A 24,633-nucleotide genomic window follows, 5' to 3' on the forward strand; every position below is an offset into this window, starting at 1 on the left:
AAACAAATAAATAGAAATTAAATTAAAAATATATTATAAAATCATAATTATAAATTTGGACTCTTAATTATTTCTATTACATCACAAGTTTCTATTCAGATAAGATCTAAGCTATGTAACTGTATACTGCACACTGAATGAGCATATGGGGAACGAAATCAATGATATAAGATTTTAGTAATTTGTTAGTAATTTCTTATATCTAAATATACTATAAAATATTTTCATACAGGGTATATTTGTTGAAAAGAATTTATATGAACAGTTAAAACAGGATTTTCCTGAAGTTTGCTTGCTGGAACATTGAGACTTGAAATTGTATTATTATTAGACTTTTTTTAAACCACAGCTATAATGCAGTACATTATACATTATAGTTCACATACCATGTAGAACCACCATTGAAGTTCAGAATTTAAGTTTTTGATATAGTCACAGTCATTGCAAATTACTTTTAGGTCCTTGGCATTAGCACCAACAGGAAGCAGTTCCCACTAACAGCACTTGCTTATTGCTCCTCCTGGTGACCATAAATCTTTCAAATGTTGATATTTACCAGGTGTTTCTAAGAAATGGAGTCATCTATGTAATATGCTGTAACTTTATTCTTTTGTGTTATCAGATATCATGTATTATTTTTACTCTCCTCTGTGTCAGTATTTAGTGGTTTTTTTGATGAATATATAGTATTCCATTGCATTTCATGGTAACTCTGTTTACCCATTTAAGGAATTAAATACTCACTGGCACGGTAGAGCCACTGACTCAGTTTCCCATTTATTTTCTAAAACCTGTTACTGTTTTGTTGCTAATTTTCTCCTGGTAGTTTTAAAATATTTTATTGTATCTAAACACAATGTATTTAGATGATTTCTACCCCAGGTCTTCATCCTCCTGGATGCCTCTTTTGTCGACCTCTCCCATCCTCGTACCTTTTCCCAGCTGCTTTTTAAATAGCCTTTCCAATTTTAGCCTTCCTCTCCAGTGTAGATGGGTTTCAATATGCCTTTACTTGCTTTACGGTAGTGGCTAATGCTGTTTGTTGTATATCCTTTTTTTGTGCCTATGAGCCATTTATATATATTCTGTGAGGAAACATTTATTGTTTGTGATTGGATTAAATGTGCTTTAGTTTCCCTGTATTTATTTATTACTGTTTTTGACTGGCTTATATGTGTGTTTTAATTTTGTAATATTTCTTAAAGTCTCATTATGCTTTTGGTAGTATCTTATTTTAAATCATGATCTTATAATTTGAGATAAGATTTTTTTTTATATTTGTCATGCATTTTACATGAACTTCCATAATTTTAGGAACAATTTTGGACCTTCAGTATGCAGGCACTGAATATTTGATTGACTTTAAAAAATGGAAATGTCCAATATGAGCAAAGTTTGTGATAAATGAAACTGCCATAAACGAAGCCTGCCACAGTTTTCCTTTGTTGATTCTATGGTATTTGCATGTGTGTGGATACCTGTGTATGTAGAAGCCAGAAGTCAATAATTACCAGCATCTTGCTGGACTGCTTTCCACATTTTTTTTCTTATTTCTTCGAGACAGTTTCTCACTGAGCTTGCCAGTTTGACTGAGGTGGCTGGCCAGTATGCCTCCTGTCTCCACCTCCTGGAGTTGGGATTATAGGTGGGTGCCACCCTGCTTGGCTTTTTTTATGGAAATTCTAGGGATGAAACTCAGGCCTATATGCTTGTTCAGGAAGACCCTAAGCCCATTTCATGTAATTTATATACATTAATAATTTCAAACATAAAAATATCTAGGTCCCAATCATGATTCAGTAACTGATTTAGTCAAGCCAATTTTTTTCAAAGCTTTCCTGATGTCCAGTCAGTGGGAATCCCCCCTCCAAACATACACATTTTTAATCTAAATGTCAAGGGTGATATCAGTCAAGTATGCCTGAGATAAAAGGTAAATGAGCCCACTCACAAGCAGGAAGTCATCCCTGACCATAGAGGATTCTTGAGTTCTGTGGATTTCCTAGGACAAGATTGTATAAAGAGGGTATTTATTTATTTGTTCATTTATTCATTTAAATATTTAATTGAAATAGAATTACTTCACTTTACCCACTCCCTTTCCTTTCTCCCAATTATTCTCCCTCAGTTCCCTCTCCTCCCTCTTCAAGTCAATAGCTTTCTTTCCTTTGATTTTTATTCACACACACACACACACACACACACACACACACACACACAATCTAAATACAACCTGCTGAGTCTATTTTTGGTGGTTGTATGTTTCAAGGCTTTTTACTCGGCTTTGGACAGCGGGTAAAGGTGCCCATCCCTGGGAAATGCTGATCTTCCTTCTCCCAGCAGCCATTAGCTCCTGGTAGTTCTTTTTTCCATGGATGGTACACCACTGATGTCCCCATTCGACTTTAACATATCCCTTGATATTGCCATTGTTCCGGTCTTGTTTATGTGCTAAATAATTAGATAAAACTTTCCCCAGGTTTACATGATAGCTCATAAACTAAAAGAACCAAGCCCATCCTTATATTTGAACACTATTGTGGAATGGAGAAGAGCCATTTTACCTTAATACTTAGCCTGGAGCTGAGTGAACAATGCTGAGTGTCTTTTTTTTTTTTTGTGGACTTAAGGAATGTTCATTTAGAGCACACATTCTTTAAAACAGAGCTACGATTGTTCTGCTCACTGCATTAAACAGAAATCAACTCAGAGGCCAGGGCCCTCATTGCTCCAACACCTGGAATCCAGGGAAGGCAACTGTGGTAATGTGATTAGTAGGAATGTAGAAGCAGAACCAAATACAAAGCATTAGAATCAACTTTTTAAAGTATTTTTGTGTTTGGAAGTTGACTGCATTATTATTTTTTTATGTAATTATTTTATTAATGGGAAACTGGATTGCCTTTTTGTACTTGGTTAGTGAATTTAAGTTGAAAATGTTACTTGTATAAAGTTTGTTATATAGAAGAGTATATTGTCATTAAATATAATTGAATATTAAAGTCTAGTTATTTCATGACAGCAAACAAAAGATCTTATTGTATGCCACCATAAAATTTTGCAGATATATTGTAACAGAAAATTTTTATAGTCTGGTATATGGAACTTTTCTAGACTCTTTCTTGGTCTGGTTTTCTGTTTAAGCAATATACTAAATAAGTAAAACTCACTTAGCATACAGAAATTGAATTAGGATGGTAAACTTATTTATTCATTAAAGGCCAAAGATGGAAAGATCAGTCAAAAGAATCAAGTTCAGGACTCTGCGGTAACATAGAAAACTACCATTAAAAAAAGAGGTGAGAGATTATTTTTAGAAAGGCAATTAAATATTTGAAACAATTTTTTTATACATAACTTCATTACTCATGAGTCCCACACTATGCTACTTTTAAACCCATGTTCAATTACAAAATGCAAAGGCCTAAAAGTCAGGACATTAAATTTGTATGTTCATTTACTGTTTTAAATTATTCATTTATTTATTCTTCTCCCATAGATTACATACCAACTGCAGTTTCCCCTCCCTTCTCTCTTTTCAATCCTTCCCCGTCACTTCTCCTCTCCCCCTTCTCTGTTTCCCTTCACAAAAGAGCAGGGCCTCCCTCCCAGGGATATCAAGGAAACATGGCATAACAAGTTACAATAATGCACACCATATTCATTAAAGTCTGCTTCGAGTTCAAGTTCCATTGATCAAACGGAGCAGTAAAGCAAGGGCGGAAGCATCTCTAAGTGGTTGTTTCACAGTTCCCAGGACGTTTTCCTTCTAAAATACCTTGGACATTTGCAGTGTGTTTACCACTCAAGTCATCTTCCTAGTGCATGTTAGAAAACCACATGTAGTTGTAGAGAGAAAAGTTGCCAGAGGTCCTGCAAGACATTTTCTAGTAGTCAGGATATGGAATTCTCTTTCATGTCTATTCCAGAATAAGCTACTTTATAAGTTTATCTCATTGAGTGTTTGACCTTTGCCCTTTTACGTAGATATCTTATCTGAGTTTCTAATTTTGAGAACATCGGTTGCTTCCTTCCCAAGATTTTCCTACCCACTTGCTCTCTGTTATCCCAAGAGACTCATGTTCTTCCCCCACATGCTCTTGCTTGTATTTTAATATCTTCTCCTAAAGATTTTGTACTTATTTTTAATAACTCTAAATTGATAGTTTCCTTTGAGATTAAATGAACTTAATTGCCACAACTTATAATTTTCAGGGTTACCTGCACTACAACCAAATATTACTTCAAAGGAAAAAAAAATGAACCCTTTGCCAGAATTGCCTCTATTTAATTATAGCAATGCATGCATTCCATAATTGTTCAGTGCCAGAATTCATGGTAAAGTTGAGATCGTTATTTAATATTTCTCATTAAAATGTTTTGTAGTATTGTTACATATACTTCCAGACTAAAAAAATGGCAGTGATTTAATAGTTGTATATTAAAAACAAGATAATAAAGGTCTATTGAAAATTACTTAGAGTAACTAAAAGCCTTGAGAGCCAGCACCAAAATGAGAGTCGTGTAGTGAACAACATACGGTTTTATGTGTGCAGACCTGTGTTCTAAATCCAGTTTTAACTTAGGCAAGTGGAATTATTTGAAGAATTCAGGTTACTTTTGCCTCAAAGCTGTTTTCCCATCTGTTAAAAGGGAAATAGAATGTAATGAAATTTGAAAGATGAGCAATAAGACTTTTAAATTTCTCAACGTTAGACTATTATAGATACATTCTCAACATCATGAATGTTCATGAAGAAACTCACTTTCTAATTTTGGAGCTGCTGGGGGTTTCCCTTTATTAGAAAAATGGGAGAAAAATTCTTAGAGGTTCTACTATTTAGCTTCAGTTTGCTACCTGAAAGCCCGCATCTGCTAAGTGTCAGATTGTAGTGCCACCAGAGTCTCCCATAGTCCTTTCGCTTCCCACTACTCTCTGTTAAAAATAATAAGTGACAATACAATGTCGTGAAGAATTCTCTTTCTGACATTTCTAAACGATGATGTTTCAAGGTGCAGGTTAGGATTGAAGCTTTTTCCCACATCATCTTTTATCTTTATATACCGATAGAACATGTAACAAGATGCAGTGGGTATTTATAAATAACAATAATAAGTAACAATTTGTGTGTGTTACCAGTTAACATCCTTTAATAGGGCACAATCAAATCTGTACTGGTTGTGAATTTTGCTATAGTTTTGTGTCGGAGGGTTTTCTTTGTGCTTGGAGTATGTAATAATCGCTACTGAGAATATGTAAGGATGCATTGTCTGTCTTTGTCTAATGTAATTGTTCCCATTTTCTACTTGTATGTAGTGGAAAACACAATTTAGTGGAGCAGCTTCTGGGGGCAGTGGTGAATCTTATATTTACAGTGAGATTGTGGTGTTCCTGATATCTCTCTGTCGAAACATAGTGCATCTATAAATTAAATTTATGTTATATAAAATACCTATCTTGTAAACAGTGTTAATTTCCTGGATCTAAATAATATGCTTTCATAAATTTCAAAGCTGCACATGAAATATTCACCATGTACACAAAACCAAAGAAAGACAACATCTCTGAAAATTATGACACCCCAGCAGGATAGTTACCACTTTCCACTATACAGAAAGGCAATTTTAATTAATTTTCTGGTTAGCACCCAAAGAGAGTAAACTAAACCTTTAAATGAGGGATAAATTTTAGAGCGGGGTGTGGTGGCACATGCCTTTAATCCCAGCACTTGAAAGACAGAGGAAGGCTAATATCTGTGAACTCAAGGTCTTCCTTGTAACTACATAGTGAGTTACAGGATAGTAAACACTGCACAGGGAGGCCCTGTTTTAAGAAACCAAAGAAATTGATGAAAAAAATTTAAAATATGTTCATTTAAAATAATACCTGATTACTTTAAATGTTACTGAAAGAAACAGCTGTATCTCTAAAGAAGATTTAGTAGATATTTTATATAAAGAATGAATTGGATCTGTTTAATATATTTAATGTAGTGTACCCTCAAAATAACATTGCTGAAATAAAAAAATTCAACTTGCAAAATTTTAATTAGGGATAAACATGAGCTTCTAAAATACCCAAGAATATTAAATGGTGCATGGGTACCTACCTTCCATAGTTCTCTGCTCTCTGCCTAGCACAGTTGCCGGCTTCTTGAGTATAAAACGTATCGGAGCAGAGGAGAAACAAGACCATCATCCACTCCAGGCCACATCTCTCCTTCTCCCTAATGATCAGTCACCCTCTGTTCCTAGTACTTAAGTATTTCTTTTAACAAGAAGATTTGTGTCATGGGGTGGGGGAGCCTGCAGTATAACTTTCATGTATTCAATTTGGAGTCCCTGGAAATTTGGAGCAAGACATTTCAGCCATATGCAGATGAAAGTTTCTCTATCATTATTACTGCTATTCAGTTCCAATGTTGATGTAAACATCCTTTGAGTTTCCTTGAATCAGTCATCCTGCTCCTCAGTGTCCTAACAGAGCACTGAGCCCAGCTGCAGGTGCAACTCTTCGGTATTGTTTGTTTGTATCATTTTGTTTTAAAGTGTGTCATGATATTGAGCTGCTGACATCCAGTGTGTTATTTTTTGCTGACTATTCCCAGATTTATCAGTAACGGCCCAGTAGTCCTCACACTTTCACCCCTTGTTTCCTACCCAGCCTGTGGCCGCAGGTTCTACAAATCTTCCTCTCAAGATCTTCAGTGTTCTCGTTGTCCAACCCACAGCTTCTCTGACCGAGAAGGCTCCTCGAGATGTGAATGTGAAGATGGGTATTACAGAGCTCCTTCTGACCCGCCATATGTCGCGTGCACGAGTAAGTTCAAGCCGGGGAATGAATGGCTCCTATTTCCTTTCCATTTTTTTTTTTTTGGTTTTTTGAGACAGGGTTTCTCTGTGTAGCTTTGCGCTTTTCCTGGGACTCACTTGGTAGTCCAGGCTGGCCTCGAACTCACAGAGATCCGCCTGGCTCTGCCTCCCGAGTGCTGGGATTAAAGGCGTGCGCCACGATCGCCCGGTTCTTTCCATTCATTTGCATAACTCAGTAGAGCATCAATCACCATGGCAGGCTTTAAGTTTGAAACTTTTAGTTCTTCATATTTGTAAATTTTTCCACAAGCAGATTCAGTGAAGCAGTGATGTTAATATAATTTCATCTCTCAAAATTAAGTCATTTAATAATGACTCTTTTATATATAGTATTTCTTAGAAATCATTACAAGTTATTGGCTGTCCAGTATAGGAAATGTGGCTAAACAGTAGTGTTTTCTGAACTATAATCTTGGTGATAAACAAAAGTCAATCTTGCACATTGCTGCTTCAATTAATGAAGGTTGGAGAGGCCCACATAAAAAGCACTTCGACTTATTGCTGTTAGTCACTCTCAAGCATATTAGGATGAAATGTGTGTTTACTGTTATATGGTTCAAAGGAGAACTATTTAACAATCACACAACTCTTTTCCTTGAGCATGCTAACTGTTTCTATTGCTTAGAAGAAACATGTGAATGACTGTGCAAAAGTAGATGGGCAGTGTTACCCTGTTCTTGTTCAGCATTAAATGGAAAGCAAATCATCTAGTCAACTCAGACAGCTTCTCTAGTGAAGATGTGAGAGAAATCCTGGTAGCCACCCTCCTGGCTTTTCTATTCCATTCTAATATACTACATAGATGCTATCGTTGACTTTGTTTGCACACATTTTTCTTCTTCTTTTTTGCCTACTTGCTTATTTATTTTTGGCTTCCAAAGGGCCTCCCTCTGCACCACAGAACCTTATTTTCAATATCAATCAAACCACTGTAAGTTTGGAATGGAGTCCTCCGGCAGACAACGGGGGAAGAAATGATGTCACCTACAGAATATTGTGTAAACGGTGCAGTTGGGAGCAAGGAGAATGTGTTCCATGTGGAAGCAACATTGGATACATGCCCCAGCAGACAGGATTAGAGGATAACTATGTCACTGTCATGGACCTGCTTGCCCATGCGAATTACACTTTTGAAGTCGAAGCAGTAAATGGAGTGTCTGACTTAAGTCGATCTCAGCGGCTCTTCGCTGCGGTGAGCGTCACCACTGGTCAAGCAGGTATGTGCTGTGTGTCTTTACTGAGTTTTCATTAGTCAGTGGTTCTGCCTGAGTGTTTGCTAACACCACTGCACAGAAATTTATGTTGCCAGCTTATTGATTTAACTTCTACTTATTTCTCCTATTACCTGTGAAGTGACATTTATACTTACTAATAACTCCATAGTTCTGGCAAAGGAAGTAAAGGCAGAAGCATTTTAAGCCAGTTTAAACTGCTGTACTTTGAATTGTTTTTTTTTTTTTTTTTTTTGAAAGCTCAAAAAGAGGAGCGAGAAAGTACAGTCCAAGACAGTGAATAGTATTTGCCCTTTTAAAATGTGGTTTGTGCTCATGATTATAATCTACATGACAGTTAAAAGTAATGGATGAGATTGTTGTGCCATCATATATTTCCTAACCAAATTTTTACCATATAGAATATGAAACTTGTAACATCTGAAAATTTTGCTTTGTTAATTTGCACTAGAGTATTTTGAATTCATCAGTAGATGTGGGATCCTGTGACTGTCCCTAATTTTATAACACATAACTTAGCAAATTTAATGAGTATTTCAAAAGAAATGATAATTGTGAACTTGTAGATTAGTCTAATACTAGCTCGAATTATTTTTTTCAACTGATATTTGAAATGTCTTCCTTAGTTTTTGTTACAGCTAATAGGTCCTGGAAAATGCATGTAAGGTAGTCAGCTTGGGAAGCCAGACATTTCTGAAACCACCAGAAAAATCTTATTACTGGAAAAAGTTTCAGAAATTGGAGCTTTTCTCAGCTGAAGCTGTTAAAAGATGCTGTGCAGTCGATATTTAGTAGATGTAGCCAAGGACTAGGTTATCACTAGTACTGAAAGTGGCCCTGCACTAGATGATGGAGTTTTGTGAACATTGCAATAAACTTATAAGAAGGTGCTTGTGGTCTTTGGCTGACTGTCTGAAACTAATCAGCATTCTACCTAAGAAGAGCCTGATCTGGCCTTCCTTTCTCTGTTAATTTTAACACTGCATTGCCTGTTTAAATTACATCTGTACAATGACACCTGCATATGGACTGGTGCTGCAGATTATGTGTACATTATAGTTTTTTTTTTTTTTTTTAAATATGGTCAATGGACTGCTATTGTGCTCTGGAAATCACTGGGAAGGGATTAGGATATAAACTGAAACTACTTGAAGAAGAACTGTATTGTTTCTCAAACTGGCCTCTCTAAGAAGCAATCAGCAGGATGGAGTTTGGTGTGAGAAACTTGATTCAGGGTGGAGTTGAAATTAGACAACCAGGAAAGGGAGAAGCAAAGGAAAGTGGGCAAAGGGGCAATTTAGCTGTGAGGCAGTCTGGTTGGAATCTCCTTCAGTCTCTAGGGGGTGGCCTCCATTGGATGGACCTCCATGTCATCCTTTGTGGAAATGATTTTACACTTTGGTGTTTCCCAGATATTGACTCTGAGTTTCACTAGGAAGGAATATGATATCATTTTTCAGAGAAAAAAAAATTCTTACGGAGGCAGGGAAGGGAGTTCTGCTTCTTGGCAGCTCCCTCGGCGGCTGGTAAAATAATTTCTTTCGTCCTTCACCAAGGGGACTGTGACCACCACATCACACCATCCATTACATAAAATTAAATTATAAAAAAAAAACAGGGGAGCAAAGTTCAGGCTGTGTTTAGAGAAAGACAATGGTCTGGGCTGGGTCAGTAAAGGTTTCCCTGAAGGGCTAGTGGGAGCTTCCTTGTTGGAAATAAGACCTGATGCAGTGAGGAAAGCTGGGTCTGGGGAGGAAGCAAGTTGGTGTTGATGGAGTGTTAGTTCTTATGTACCCTCCACAATACATCTTCCCTATTAATTGTAGTTTCTTCTGCTGCCTTTTCATTGAAAATACATTTTTTAACTCACATAATATATCCAATTACAGTTTCTCCTCCCTCTAATCCTCCAAGTTTCTCTCTCCTTCCCCTCACATCCAGACACACCCCCTTTCTGTTTCTCATTAGAAAACAAACAGGTTTCTAAGAAATAATAATAAAATAAAATATAAGATAAAATAAAGAGTAATGTATTGGACAAAATAAAAGGAAAGTGAAAGAGCCCAAGAGAAGGCATTGGAATCAGAGACCCAGTAATTTGCACACTCAGGGTGCCCCCGCCTGACTTCTCCATGTTTTGTGAGTTGTGCAGGTGTTGTCCCCAGTAATGCAGCTGTGGTGTCAGAGTGTGAAGAGCAACCTCTAGTCTTGACAACGGCCTGGGTTGTTAGAGGATACCAATGGAACCCCTTTGGCTACCAACTCTAGTAGATGAGACCTAATACCAGGACTGGAAGCTTCCTTTGGTGAGGAGAGATGGCCAGGTGGGGCTCCGTCTCCCCATTCTTTAGCAATTCCTGTTAGATGGCCTTAAGCACTTCTCTAAGTATGAAGCAGCTGTTTTCTAGAGACACAAGGGTGTACCTGGGCATCAGTCAGTGTGGGGCAGACATCCTAATATCACCTATCACTGATAATTTAGTCTCTTTTCTCTCCTTTATTGGAAGTTTTATTGTACATGGGTGAATGGGTTTCATAGCACTTCTGTATCATATCTTTAAATGTTTGAGCAAATGTGCTAATGTAAAACATGAATTTAAGGATATGACTTTTAAAGGATCACCAGTAAATTGTTTGACACAAATTATTGCAATTAATTATACTATCTCAGAATTTTCAAAAGCGTGTATATAATCATATCAAAGATTGTTTCTTAAATCGCTTAGTTGTATAATCTATTACATGAGAATTCTCAGGTTAAATAAAGTAAGAACTATTGAGAGAAAGGGGATCTAATAATGTGTTGTTATTATTAATTACAGAATAACTTTGAGGGATAACTTTGATAAACAGTATTATCTCTGACTGCCATTTGATTCCCTTTCTTTAAGCAAAAATAAAATTACATTCTTTAGTTTAATTAATTTCATGTTTTTCAATGCCCAGAACTGATCTCTCAGTCTAAGATTTATTTCAGTGTTCCTTTAGTTTGATTTGTGATATTTATGTAATGTTCCAAATAAAATATATTAGTGAGGTCATATAATATAGCATAATATATAAGCAAAGCTATACTAAAAAGATGCTAGGACAAGTCATTTTCTTTAATTTTCAGAAATAGCCTTATCCACATGAATTAATGTGATTCAGCTCTAATACTTTTCTCAAATATTAACCCAAATTGTTTCTTCCCAATGATTTAAAATGGACACAAATCAACTTACATGTCTGGTATTTAAAATAAATTATTTCCTTTTATGTTGGTACATTTTTATACTTCTTGGAAATCTATAACCTTGGCTTATATTTTAAGGAAATATGCTCTTAAGGAAATATATCTTCTTGTTCTAGAACATTTACTGATTATGTAAAGAAACATTTTATTTGGCAGTCTCCAAAAGATATCATTAGTTCACCAATAGGTTAAAAAAAAGCCACAAGTACAAAAGAAATTGTAAAACATGATTTAGAAAAAGTGTTAATTTTATTAAAACTTGAAGGCATGAGCACGTCTATGGCATCTACAGCAGAAGATCCGGGCTCTGTCCTTTCTAAATTCTTATTTTGAAGCTTTGATCCCCAGTATGTCTGTCAGGTGATGAGGTGTATGTACAAAGAAGAAAAAGGAAGTTAAGTCTTAACCGTAATCTGTCCCCTCACAGTCCGTGACGTTAGAGGTAGTGACCCCAGAAAGTGCCCTTCCCTCCTCCTCTTTCCTCCTTCCACACACTGGAGGACAGGCTGTAACAGTAGCAGATGGAAAGCCGTGATACCTAAGCCAGAAAGTGAAGCCTCAACAAAACTGAACCCTGTAGGGCTTTGGTTCAGGGACTCCCAGTCTCCAGATATGTAGGACAATGACTTTAAGTAAGTCTATGGTATGTTCTAGCAGACCATGCTGATTAATGTAACTATTCATCTGTGAAATAATTGGACTTCACTATAATATGCTGAAAGAAAGTATTTGTATTCTATGAACATGAGGCTAAATAAGGCATCTGCCCCTTTGTATCCTGAGCAAACTGAGGGTTGCAGATATTTGTATTGTTTGTGTTTTTCGTGCCCTAAAATGTTTGAACTTGTTTAGTGAGGAGCCTTAGGAAAAGCCAGTGACCTACAGTCATGCTTTCTTTTCTGTACACAAGACAAGTTGATTGACTTTCTAAGGAGATATGGAGGCTGTGACGTGATGGTGGCACAAAACTCCATGGAAATTAGTTAAGGATTTTTGTTTCAATTTTCAAGCTTGAAAAAGTTTGTCATATTCTTGGCAATTTTAATCTAGCAATTTACACATGATTAAGGAGTAAGTGCTGTATATAATATTCTTGTGAAATAATTTTTATAACTATATTTTAGAGAATTAAATTTGTACCTTACTAAATTTAGACCCTTTCTTTTAAACAAATACTGGATTATTACCCTTGAGCAGTCAATAATGATAGTATTATGTAAAGTAATTCTTATATGATGTACTACCCTTAATAGAAGGTCTTTCATTTTGCTACTGAAATTTTATTGAGTCAAGGCCTTAGCCAACTTAAAGGCATCCCCTAAAACAATATTTATAAAAGAATAACCACTTCACTTTTAAATTTTAAAAGTTTATTCAATTGAGAAATAGAAATTAGGTTTCACTAAAATGTGCCTACTTGTTCTTTTCTTTTAAAGAGAAAAAGTAGAAAAATCATGTTCACTTAAGGACCTAAAGTTGCAAAAAAATGTGCATGATATAATCTTTGGTAGATATCTATTGAATTATTATCTATTTCTGGAGATCCTAAACAATTAAGGGTATTAAAAATAATATATTTATTTATATGTTAGTAATTCAAATACACAAAAGGTTTCTAGTATGAATTAATCCATAATGTACTTTTGGTTATTTTTAACCAGTTATCTCAGTGATTACGATCCAGTTTACAGACAGCTTTGGTGTGGGAGTCATTACTCTGTTCTTGTGGAGCCAAAAGCCATTTCTGTTACTAAAATATCAGCATTATACAGAGAGACATCATTTCAGATCATGAAAAGCCAGAAAATAGAGCTTCATATGCTGTTTGTGTGTGAATGAATGTATATACATGAACAGTTGATGATGGCGATAATAAACATTTTGGTGCATGTTTTAGTAGAACATGGTTCTCCCAAGCTCCAGTTCCTATGCATTGCCCATCTCATGCAAGTCATTTGAGTTCCTGAACCTACATAGTGGCATCACCTTGAGAGCGGTAGGAGGTGGTCTTTACTTTGATAAGTACTTAGTTTTTCCGTTTCAGTACCAGTCTACTGAAAGAGAGAGTAAATGTTGATTATTTTATTCCTTGCTTTGTTGGTGATGAATTGAAGCAAATTTGATTCAGACAAGCAATCTAGTGGAATGATGCAGAGCTATCCAGAAAACATCTGTACTTATCCACCAATGCAGTAGATTAGAGCTACCTAGAGAAGACATTGATTCACGAGGATCATTAACAGTTCTAACCGACTGATCCAAGTAATAGGGTAAAGGAGAGAACACTATCAAGATCTTGCTTCTCAGATCTGTCAATTATAACTACAACAGGCTGATCTTTACTTGTTTAAATCTGTTTTTTTATGACTTTGTTCTTTTAGAAGCAATGGACAGAATCAATTAAGAGGTGAAAGTTCCATTAAAAATTATCCAGCTTCCCTGCACTTCATTTACAAAGAGGTCAATCAGAAAGGGAGAGATAATTGCTCCATCCCAACAAAATTAATCCGGGACACACAGAGCAGATGATGGATGCTCTGTGACAAAATCTGTGACAGAGATGCACATATAGACCTGTAGATACTTGTCCTGTTGCAGACAAGGACCATAGAAAGAGGTGTGTGAAAAACAATTACCACAGGTTTAAGGCACGCAGATCTTAATTATCCATTGTATGTTGACGCAGATCTTAATTATCCATTGTATGTTGACATCAGATAATTAGCATCTCAAGTTTTGATAATATCCGGTCATTATGTTCAAGGTATAGAAGGATTCAGAGCATTGAGCACAGCATCCATAAAGACAATTATATCTGATAAAAAGCAAACCGAGGTTTAGTCATTGACGCTAATGTATTATAAAGTGTTTTTAATACTTTTAGTCACAACTATTAATTCTAGATGTGTCAGGCTATACCATGTATAATTTATTGTACAGATGTGAATATAAATATCCACAGCAATATACATATGCCAAAAAATGCTTTTAGAACTCCCAGTGTTAGGAGTTGGTAGAATAATACTACATGATGAAAATGTAAATGGAGTGGCCCCCGAGTTCCACAGCAAGGCTGCCACAGCAATGCCGTGAAGAGATGCTTTTCAGCTAGGGACTGGTAGATTCAAATTTCTTAGATGGTCGTCTGAATGAAGACAGAAGGAAATCCATTGGATCTGAACATATTTTGAGCTCTGAAAATCAGTTTGCCGGGAAACTTGAGGGAGAGAACATCATAATCCTATTTCCATGGTCAGAAAGAAATACACTGTGGCATATGCAGCAGGCAAGCTCACTGGTGGCTCAACTGAATTGTAGTAGATTGCTTTTTATGCTGATTTCATACAACATTTATCAAACTGCTAAAGACTGCGACCAAAAATGGGGCTGAGTTTTGTTTGGAAAGAAATGGCTGCCGTTGTTCTTTTCTACTGCATTATCATAACCTTGTTTTCTCCTTGTTTTGACATTTCATTCTATTTTCTTACATGCCTGACATCACCAACAACCCAAATTTAGCCTCACATAAATTTTATTGTTGAGAACCCTGTAATATCAGAAATAGAGGTCATAATAAAGGAGACATGTTAATTCTATAAAGAAAAACTTTACATGTATTATCATCTTTTGTGTAATATGTTACCATTCTTAGTGCTGAATGCTCTAAAATCAGTATACATCTTATAGAGTGCCTTGGTTTGTAACTATACATATGTCGCTATGGACATTAATACAGCTTGTTATTTTATATTGTGGTTTTATTATACATTTTGTTTTTACCTTCTGTTTCTCTTCTTCTCCCATATATCATAAATTTTGCCCCATAATGCATGCACTCCTGTATTTAAATGTGGAAAGATTTTGCTGCATATTTGTGTGATAGTGAATGGACTGGTTACATATCTGTATGGTAGTACATATTTGATGCTTTCTGAGCCTGATCCTCAGGAAAACATATACACACAGAAATACACACAAATAGACACCATAGTGTCACACACACACACACACACACACACACACACACACACACACTTAGCCAGAAATGTTTTGAAATTATTCCTGCTGTTTTCTCCATTTGAATAAACCTCATTTTAGTCATTTTTTTTGTTTTTAAAATTTCCATAAACAGAACACCATGAACATATTTCAACCCTAGGATATCAATATAATTATAAGGTACACCTGCTACACTAAATCCTGCTTTGTCAGACAAGATTCCAGCTTCCTTAAACTGCTGCCTGACTCTTGAAGTTTGATTCTTTTTTTAAATCTAAGGTGGAAATGGGTGAGTAGATTGTAATTATTTTATCCTGTGATTCTTCAATCTGTTTTCTGGACAAACCTCAGCTAATCTGCTGAGGCAGGAGCAGTTGACTTTATATTTTGCTTGGGATTAAGTTACTAATTAGGGTCCTCAGTGGATATGAAAAACACTGTCTTCTGACAAAATGCATTGGCTGTCTGAAGAGCCTATTTCAACTTTAATCCATGACCTTTAGGACTGGAGAGCTATAGACAGGTGGTCTGAGGATATACTTTTATATTTTTACCTTAAGCACCCAGATACAAGCTCAGTGATTGTGTTTCCACATTGAAATCCCCTATTGTCTGTTGGCCTCTGAAGTATCCTACTCCTGGAACTAGAAACCAAACAAATTTATTTTTATATGTAACAACTTAGAATATGTCTTCATTAGACTAAGTTAAATATTTATATTTCACCTATTAAATTCTGATAGATTAGTGCAAAATCTATTTTGATTGCATTATGTTTTAAAATCTTGAGACATTTTTATATTGGGGACAGATGGATTTTTGGGCATATTTACATTCAGATTTTTCAAATTGTAATTTAAATTATAAAATTTTAGAAATGTCATACAATTATGTTTATAAAGGTGAATCAGTAGTAATTGAATTTCTTTATTTTTTTTGTATCCAGGCTGAATATATATTTTTTCTTAAGAGCTGTTTTATTTATTTTTAAATTAATTGTACCATCTGCCAAATAGGTTCCTTGTACAGTATCTAGTTTGTTCTTGAAGACAAGAAAACTGTTATGTGCATTCTTGATGGATGTCACTAACAGAAAGATGCATTTATTATTTTGAGCAGGCAAATGAGTAGCATATAAAGCCATATTTTCCAATAGCTATTGCTTAATTGGACATTTTGTTTTGTGTATCCACTCTTAGGTGTATAATAAACATATCTAGGAGAATTCAACATTGAAACTAGATTTAATGTTCCTCTGGGTCATGGAAATTATCCTGCCCTTGTTATAAAACATTGGTTTTTTATTGTTCTTGGGGTGTAAATAAATGTATTGACAGTAAAGAATTAACGGCACATTCAGAAAGACTTTATTTAATAATAATGATGCAAAATAGTTTTACGCCATTCGATTTATCTAATTTATAACTGTTTGATTGCCACAGCATGCCTTTCATCTGCAGGAATTGCACCCTAGGGAGTAGTCAACTTATTAATTCATCACTTGCCTTTCTTTATGGTTGCAAGTCCCATTATAGTATGAGCACAGAGTGACACTCTTTTCTGAAAGCTGCCAGCCAACTGGTTCCAGTCTAGCTGACCTTTTGTTTGTAACCATGATCCTAATGGTTTTCCTATTGGCTTCTGTTTCTCATAGATTACATTACAATCTACCCTTTTGTCTTATGGTATCTTGATGGGGACAGAACAGTCAGAGTGAACTGCACACCTGCAATTACAGAGCTTTAAAAAGAGGAAGGACCTGCCTCAAGTTAACCTGTAGGCTCTTTTTAAATGCCTTTTGATTTATCTGTCACTTGATCCATCAGCAATGAATAATTTTCATGGAAGGTGCACTTTAATTACATTCCCATTTGACTTGCATTATCAACCCCTATCTAGGTAATTAATCTCACCAAGTATCCAATTTCAGCCTTTATTGCTGGCAGGCAGACCTTCTGAATTATGTGTGCTTGAATGGGTCTTGGTCTTTTCACCAAGCAGCCCCTGAAAGAGATCTAAGGCTCTCCAAATCCCAAAACTATGTCTTGGATTTTTTTCTCATAGATACTGTGAATAAATTATATTTTGTAACATGCATGTACATCTACAACTTATAGATTATTACAATATTTAGAATTAAGATTAAAACTAGGTCAAGTCTCCCTCCCTGGTGTACCCATACTGTTTGTCACTTTGTCACGGGAGGAAGAGTGCTAAGTTAATAAATACAGCTAACACTTGTTTCCCTCTGCTGATGTTGGGTAATAACCATCTAAACTTCAGTGGGCTATTTTACTTTGGGAATTAGGTTTTCCTGAATTAATGTGAACAGTTAGGTTGAAGATAAATCAAAATCAGAAAGACTTAAAACTATCTTTCTACTTCATACTATTGTACTCCATTTTCTACAGTTTTCCTTATTCTGAGTGTAAGTACTTCACCTTCTGCCTACCTCTGGAATTTAATTGCTAAATTTCCACATTGAATAATGCCAAAGATCATTTTGCCATTTTAGTTTATGTGTACATATATGCACAGACACTCTGAAATATTCAATTGTCTTTTTTGCCCAGAAATGTTTAGACATTGACAGTTTTTAGAATTGGGAATTATGCAGTATTTTACTTCTCTATTCAGTACACTTCAAAAACATGGAGAACTCTTTGGGAGTGAATCAAAGCATGGAGGAAAATAGGTTGGTTCCCTGAAAATGCCCTAAATACATGACATGATTTTAAGGGGCAGAGTTGTCTGTTGTGTGGAAGAGAAGATCTGACCATCTGGCACTGAAGAGGTTAATGTGTCACTCAGGAATATACCTTGGAAGACAGAGGTTGGAGACAGTAGGGGAAGAACAGTACTTTCTCATCATATGCACAGTTATCTACAGAATGTGAGCTTTGTGTATTTGAAACCTTTAGTCAGGTGTGAACTTATATAAAAATTAAAAATTACGTTGCTGTCTTTACTGTGTGGGTTGGCCTCCTATTGCTTGCAGTTTATATATGGGTACAATTACAAGTTGTATAAGTTTAATGACCCTGTGTCTTTAACCTTTCTCACAACATCGTGCTTGTGTATCTCTACAAGACCATAGAGTATGATTATAATATCAAGTACCATACCATTAAAATATAATTTCATTTAGTATTTCAATGTGTGTGTAACTTTAACCACTTTAGTTAAAACAACTGAATGCATTTAAATATATAACTTTACATTCTTAAAATATCTAATAATTCTTTATAAAAATCCTATTTCTTCTTAATCCAAGCATTGTTTCTCTTTTTACATTTGGGGAAAAAAATCTCTTCTTTCCCTTAGTTCAATTGCATATTTGCTAAACCAAATACTTCTCAAGAAAAATTAATTTATTTGTTTTTACTAAATATGATTGCAATAATTATTTACAAGCTATACAGAGGAATCATTTGCAGTTGGTATTGTTCAGAATGAATCATTTTAGCTGATTTACTATTATAAATTTTTCAGTAAATCACGTGTAAGGCATGTGTACTCACATGTTCTCACTAATATACTCACACATCTACATTAATTTGTATTACACATTTTAATAAAAAATAGTTCCCCAAAATGTAATATTACCCCATACATATCCTGATAATCAGATGTAAATGCACAATGATTTTTTAGTTTTTGTTTTTAACATGTGACCTTATGGTAATATGTTTTGGAAACTTTGAATCATGAAAGTGTTTAAATTATAAATTGCTTAAGTCTTTAAACAATTGTTTTTCTTCCCTAGAACACCATTTGAATTAGAATATGGTCATATAATTGATATTTAGAGGAAATTGATGTTAAATAATAGAGACTCTATATACTGATTACAAAGATTCTTAATTAGGATTTAAGAATGATTCAAGAGCCAGGAGATTTCCTTCTGAGTTATCTTCTTTTCCAATATATACCCTCTAGACATACATTTCTTCAATGGATTGTCCTGTAAAAACATGTATGACTTTTGTTATTGAGGCAATAAATATCCTCAGCTTATATTATATTCCTACGGAAAAATAAACTCAGTTTATATGTAGTAGTGCATTCAAGAAAAGGTAGACCACAGAGACACAGCAGACCAATTGGCTACTGGATTTATAATCATAAGTTTGTACTTTAGGTTAATCAAGTTATTTTTGAGCTTGGGCAAATAATCTAATTTATCTCATTAGTTAATCACAATGCTATATAAGCATTTATGTTATGTAATCACTTATGTGCCAGGCTGAATTTTTAAAAAGCTGTGGTATAAATGTAACTATACCAAAGCAGAATCTTGTTAAAATTAGTAAAATAATGCTGGCAATTTTATTTTTGGCTAAAGTTGCTTTCACTAATCTAGTACATAACATTTTAAGTAATCTTTTAAAAAAATAATCCTTTTTAAAAAGATTCTAAGTATGCATGCATTTTATTTCAGTGATCTTGACAATTAAGCTGTGTGACAGATGTTGAGTCTTTATGATACTGCATGTGAATGTACATATATGTGTACAAATTTTAATATTTATGTAATTTAAGATAAAGTTGATTAACCTCTTTCTCTAGAAATTTGTAGTATATACCATTACCATACTATGTATAATTTGCCAACAGAATACAGGTACTTTTCTACCTTTCTACTCACTTTTATTGTATTTTGAAGGATAGACAAATGGCATTTAATGATAATGATTTTACAGGAATGTCAGTAGAATCTTCTGAAGGTCCATAATTTGGACTTGTTTAGGTTTGTAAAGAAATTCTTTATCTCTCTCCTTCGAACAGCAAGATAGTTCAAACTGATTTGGTTTTGATTTTATTCCTATTGAATATTCAGACAGTTAGCATCCCTGAGAAATTTTATGTATTTGTAAACATGTATATTTGAATTGAAATCCCACTCCTGGCCAGACTAAGAGAACTATTATTTGCTAGAGTGCTAGTCTGGAGAGAGAATTGGATTTTGATGATTTGATTCAGATTCTCATAAGCAGAATATTCACTTTACTAGTTCTCTTTGAATTTACAAGCTACCTAAGCAGTCCTCTTTCATTTAATGTATTCAATTGGTTTCTACTTATATTAACTCTTTTTCTGTTGACCAGAATGAACACTTGACTTTGCACATTTACCTCCATGCATTATTTTTTATTTTTATTTTTTACTTTTCAGAGTGTTGATTAAGAATTAAGAAGCTAAAGTGTGAAGAGTAGGAAGAAAGAGGAAGGTTTGGAAGGGACTTCCCATGTGCTCTTTAGATTAGCAAGGCATGACAAAGTCAGTGTGTACAGATCCTCCTTTGCATAGAAAATTGCTTTCTCTGTCTTCTCCTTTACTCCTCTGGCTTGTCTTGTTGGTAGGATTTTTCCATCCAATGACATCCTTAGACTGCTCATCCCCTGCTTTCATGTTACTTGACCAGTTCTGTAGCTGGAAGTTTTCCTGTGTCCTTCCACGGTCCTGTAGCCATTCAGACCCAAGTAAACATACAGAGACACATATCAATTGTGAATTGCATAGGCATGGCCAATGACTCTATTTTCTTGCTAGCTAGCTCTTACGATGAAACTCAGCTCATTTCTATTAATCTATATGCTGCCACATGTTCCATGGTTTTACCACTGTGCCATTACATGTTGCTCCCTGGATGGTGGGATGGCATCTCTCTTGCCTCTCCTTTCTCCTTCTGAATCCTCCCGCCTAGCTCCATCCTGCCTTGCCATAGGCTAATGCAGCTTTATTTACCAACCAATCAGAGCAATACATATTCACAGCGTTCAGAAAGACATCCCACGGCACATTTCCCCTCGCTCAGTCAATTTCTTCTTCACTTTTCTTTCTTCTGCCTCACATTCCCTCTCTCCTTCTTCCTCCTTTCCTTCCTTGCTGTGTGTTTTTATAGAGAGAGCAACTAAGTGCAGAGGGAAAGGCTTATTTATCACAAAGCTGATATTCTAGTATGCCAAAAGTCCTGTGGACAGTGAACAGGGCCAGTGTTACCAGGCAGTTTGTTTCTCTTCTTTAATTTATTTTGAAATCATCATCATCATCATTCTGAAGAGAGAGTATTGAATCTGTTCTCCCCTCCTACTCTGTGTGAGTTCCAGAAATTGGACTTGGACTCCCAGACTTGGGTCCCAAGTACTCTTACTTGCTGAGCCATCTTGCTTGCCAGAATTGATTGGTTTGTGCCCTACCCCTATACCCTGTGATCTTTACTTCTTTGGGTGTCTTCCAACTTAGAACTTCATTTTTTAGATCAGTGCTAAGAATAACAGTAGGCCAGACTGTGATATTTTTATTATTTGATACAAAAAAGGAAAATTTTTTACCAGCTCTTTATGAGCGAAATCTCTCACCTCCTGAACATATTTAATATAAACCTGAAAACTTAAAAAAAAATAGCTGTTTGAGACTCTTTGAAACCAGTTTCCTATCTTTCAACTTATAAAAAATGCAATGCAACAGAATAGTCAAACTGCTTTTATATTTGGAAAAACCACTATTTTTATGAATAAAATTGGTCAAAAACTTGTAGAAAAATAGGTCTCATTTCTAATCTATATTCCAAAGAATAGAAATGTTCTCTTGTTACTGCCTTGTTATGGCAGTGTAAATACATTCACTTACTGAATGACCTTATGATTCTGACCTTCAGGAAATGGTGTGCAATCCTTAGAACCTTGCTTTTGGCCACTGGTAATTGTTGACATTTTTGAGCAACCTTATCTGTGAAGATCATCCTCTAGTGTTCTGTATCTCTCTCATGGGGGAAAAGTGAGTCTTTGAATTGTGCATTTGAAAACAGTATATTATATTCTGGTGTCCTAAAGATTCTTTCTGTGAGGATTTTCACTATAATGACTGTACTCCATCAAAATACAGTAAATATTAACATGAATTCCTTTAAATTAATATTTATACTTCACTCATAGGTTTTTGTTTTCTAACTGCTTCCAACCTATACTGCTATAAGTGGCAAACCAAAGAACAGGTTAGCAGATTCAAATCTCTTTGTTCTATCTTTCTTATGCTGTTTTTATTACTCTGAACATCCTTCCGGTATGTGCTAAAAATGTGAAATTGGGAGAAGACTACCATACAAAGCAAGAAGGTGCTTTTGTGAACTTGAGCATACTGGGGACTTGTTGGGGTGAAGCTATGCCATTCTGTTCTTACAAGGTGACAGAGTTTTCTGAGAGCTGCACATTTAGCTGCCTTTGTGGCTCCCAATGTGATGGCACCTGATGTGCAGGCCACTGTAACAAACGGCTTATGAGCAGAATCCAGAATGTTCATATATGCTCTGTATTTGCTCAGATTTCTGATGCTGACCTCATCTCTCTCTCTCTCTCTCTCTCTCTCTCTCTCTCTCTCTCTCTCTCTCTCTCTCTCTCTCTCTCACACACACACACACACACACACACACACACACACACACATGTAAGGACTGTTTCTCTGGTCATCCTTAATGGTCAAGTGTGGTGTTGTACGTAAATTGTGTGACAGTTGTGCATTATATTCTCTTATATTTTAAAGCTTTAGAGTGAATGAAAGACTTGGAGGTTTTGTTCAACATGTGAACTGGTTATCTCTTTTTAGTAGGTAACTTTAAAGTGTTTTCCTTTTTTTTTTAGTATTTTTGTGTGTTTGTCTTTGTGTATGTGTACCATTCACATGCATATGTGTGCACATGCATTTGGAGACCAGAGGTCAACACTTAGTTGTCATTCCTCGGGTGACATTCACTTTGTTTTGGGGACAAGATGTCTTTGTCCTGGAGCTTACACAGTACGCTAACTTGACTGGTTAGTGAGCCCCAAGGATCTACCTGCTTCCTTTTTTATTAGTCCTGGAATGCAGGATTGTGCCACTATACCTGGCCTTTTTAAGTGTGTTCTAAGAACACACAGTCCTCATGTTTGTAGGATAAATATTTTACTGTATGACCTACCATATATGAGTTTAAAAGGTAAATATGACATTTAAATATCATCCAAATTTTGATGGATAGTATCTGTTTCTTTTTTATATTATAGTTACAAACATACATTATCCATCTTTCATATAGTATGTACAGCTCCAAGAAGCCATCTTTTTAGATTATCTATGAGAAGTAATCAAATTTAACAATCTGTGATTTGAATGTAAACAATCTCAATTTCATTGCTGAATATAAAACATGGTTACTTTTAAATTTCACAAAATATCAAGGAATATATGTTAATCTACAGTTCTTCATGTCTTGATAAGAAATATTTTTATAAACAATTAGAAAATATGGTAGTTTCCCAGTATATATATATGAAAACTCTAACACTGTGTGATATTTGTATTACCAATTTTTTTATATCACCTGGCTCACTTCAGGTTCAGTACTCTTCCCTTTGTGCCTTTCTTTTTTCTTACTATTCCATAACTAATCTGATAGTATTTCTTGCAAATCACAGGTGCTTTTTAAAAACATATTTATTTCATTGCTTTTTCTCCTTATTCTTAAAATGGAGTTCTTTACATCCTGCATGATGCCCTAAACTTCAATAAATCCTTTGGAATTATAATGTAAATACCAAAGAAACTGTTAAATTTTAAATAGAATTCATGTCTCAGGATTGATCAGGGCAAAAAGCTTATGTTACAACTGTAGACAGATAATACATCACATGTGTGGGTGACTGTGCTGCACATTAGCTGAATACCTCATGCTTTTCTAATAGTAAAACCAGAAGGAGGGGATTTTTTACAGTATTTCTTGAGTATCCCCATATGTTCTTGAAGGCAGAGAAATTAAGCCTGGAGTTACATAAAAAAGTTTCAAGGAGGAGTAAGTCCTTCCCAGTGTTAACACTTTAATGACTCACTAGCAGTCAAACATGCATCACTGTTTTTTTTTTTTTTTTTGTAGGAAATATATTATTCAGAATGCAGGTAGAGGGTAAGCAAATTGCCAGGGATGAAGTGACTGGGAAAATATACAGGATGGGGCATGGGCCTCGGAGCCAGCTCAGTAGTCCCAGGTGATTTATCTTTTCCTGTCCTTATATTTCATGATTGTCCTAAGTCTGCAAAAAGTCAATTCTGAAAAATATGATGCTAGTCATACTGGAAAGGATTTGAATAAGGGCACATATCACAGTCTGTACTAGTTGTATGTTGTATTAAGTGTAAAGGTGAAACATGCAAATATATTCATGGTTATCAGGGAAGGAAATGAATTTGCGTCAGACTTTTAACCTTGGTATTTATGATTTGATTCAGAACATCCTTGTTCTAATGCATTGAAAAGCAACA

General features: G+C 35.2%; 1 protein-coding gene across 6 annotated transcripts in view; it reads left to right on the forward strand.

Annotated features, from left to right (window-relative positions):
• Epha7 (EPH receptor A7) overlaps positions 1-24,633 on the forward strand; it is a 150,391-nt gene that overhangs the window by 50,502 nt on the left and 75,256 nt on the right. For all 6 annotated transcript variants that reach the window (XM_037202479.1, XM_028872740.2, XM_028872741.2 and 3 more), the window contains exons 4-5: positions 6,665-6,820; positions 7,755-8,090. In XM_037202479.1, the coding sequence (XP_037058374.1) occupies positions 6,665-6,820; positions 7,755-8,090 (492 nt within the window). The remainder of the gene's footprint in view (positions 1-6,664; positions 6,821-7,754; positions 8,091-24,633) is intronic.

Source organism: Peromyscus leucopus, chromosome 2 (genome assembly GCF_004664715.2).
Source record: "Peromyscus leucopus breed LL Stock chromosome 2, UCI_PerLeu_2.1, whole genome shotgun sequence".
NCBI lineage: Eukaryota > Metazoa > Chordata > Mammalia > Rodentia > Cricetidae > Peromyscus > Peromyscus leucopus.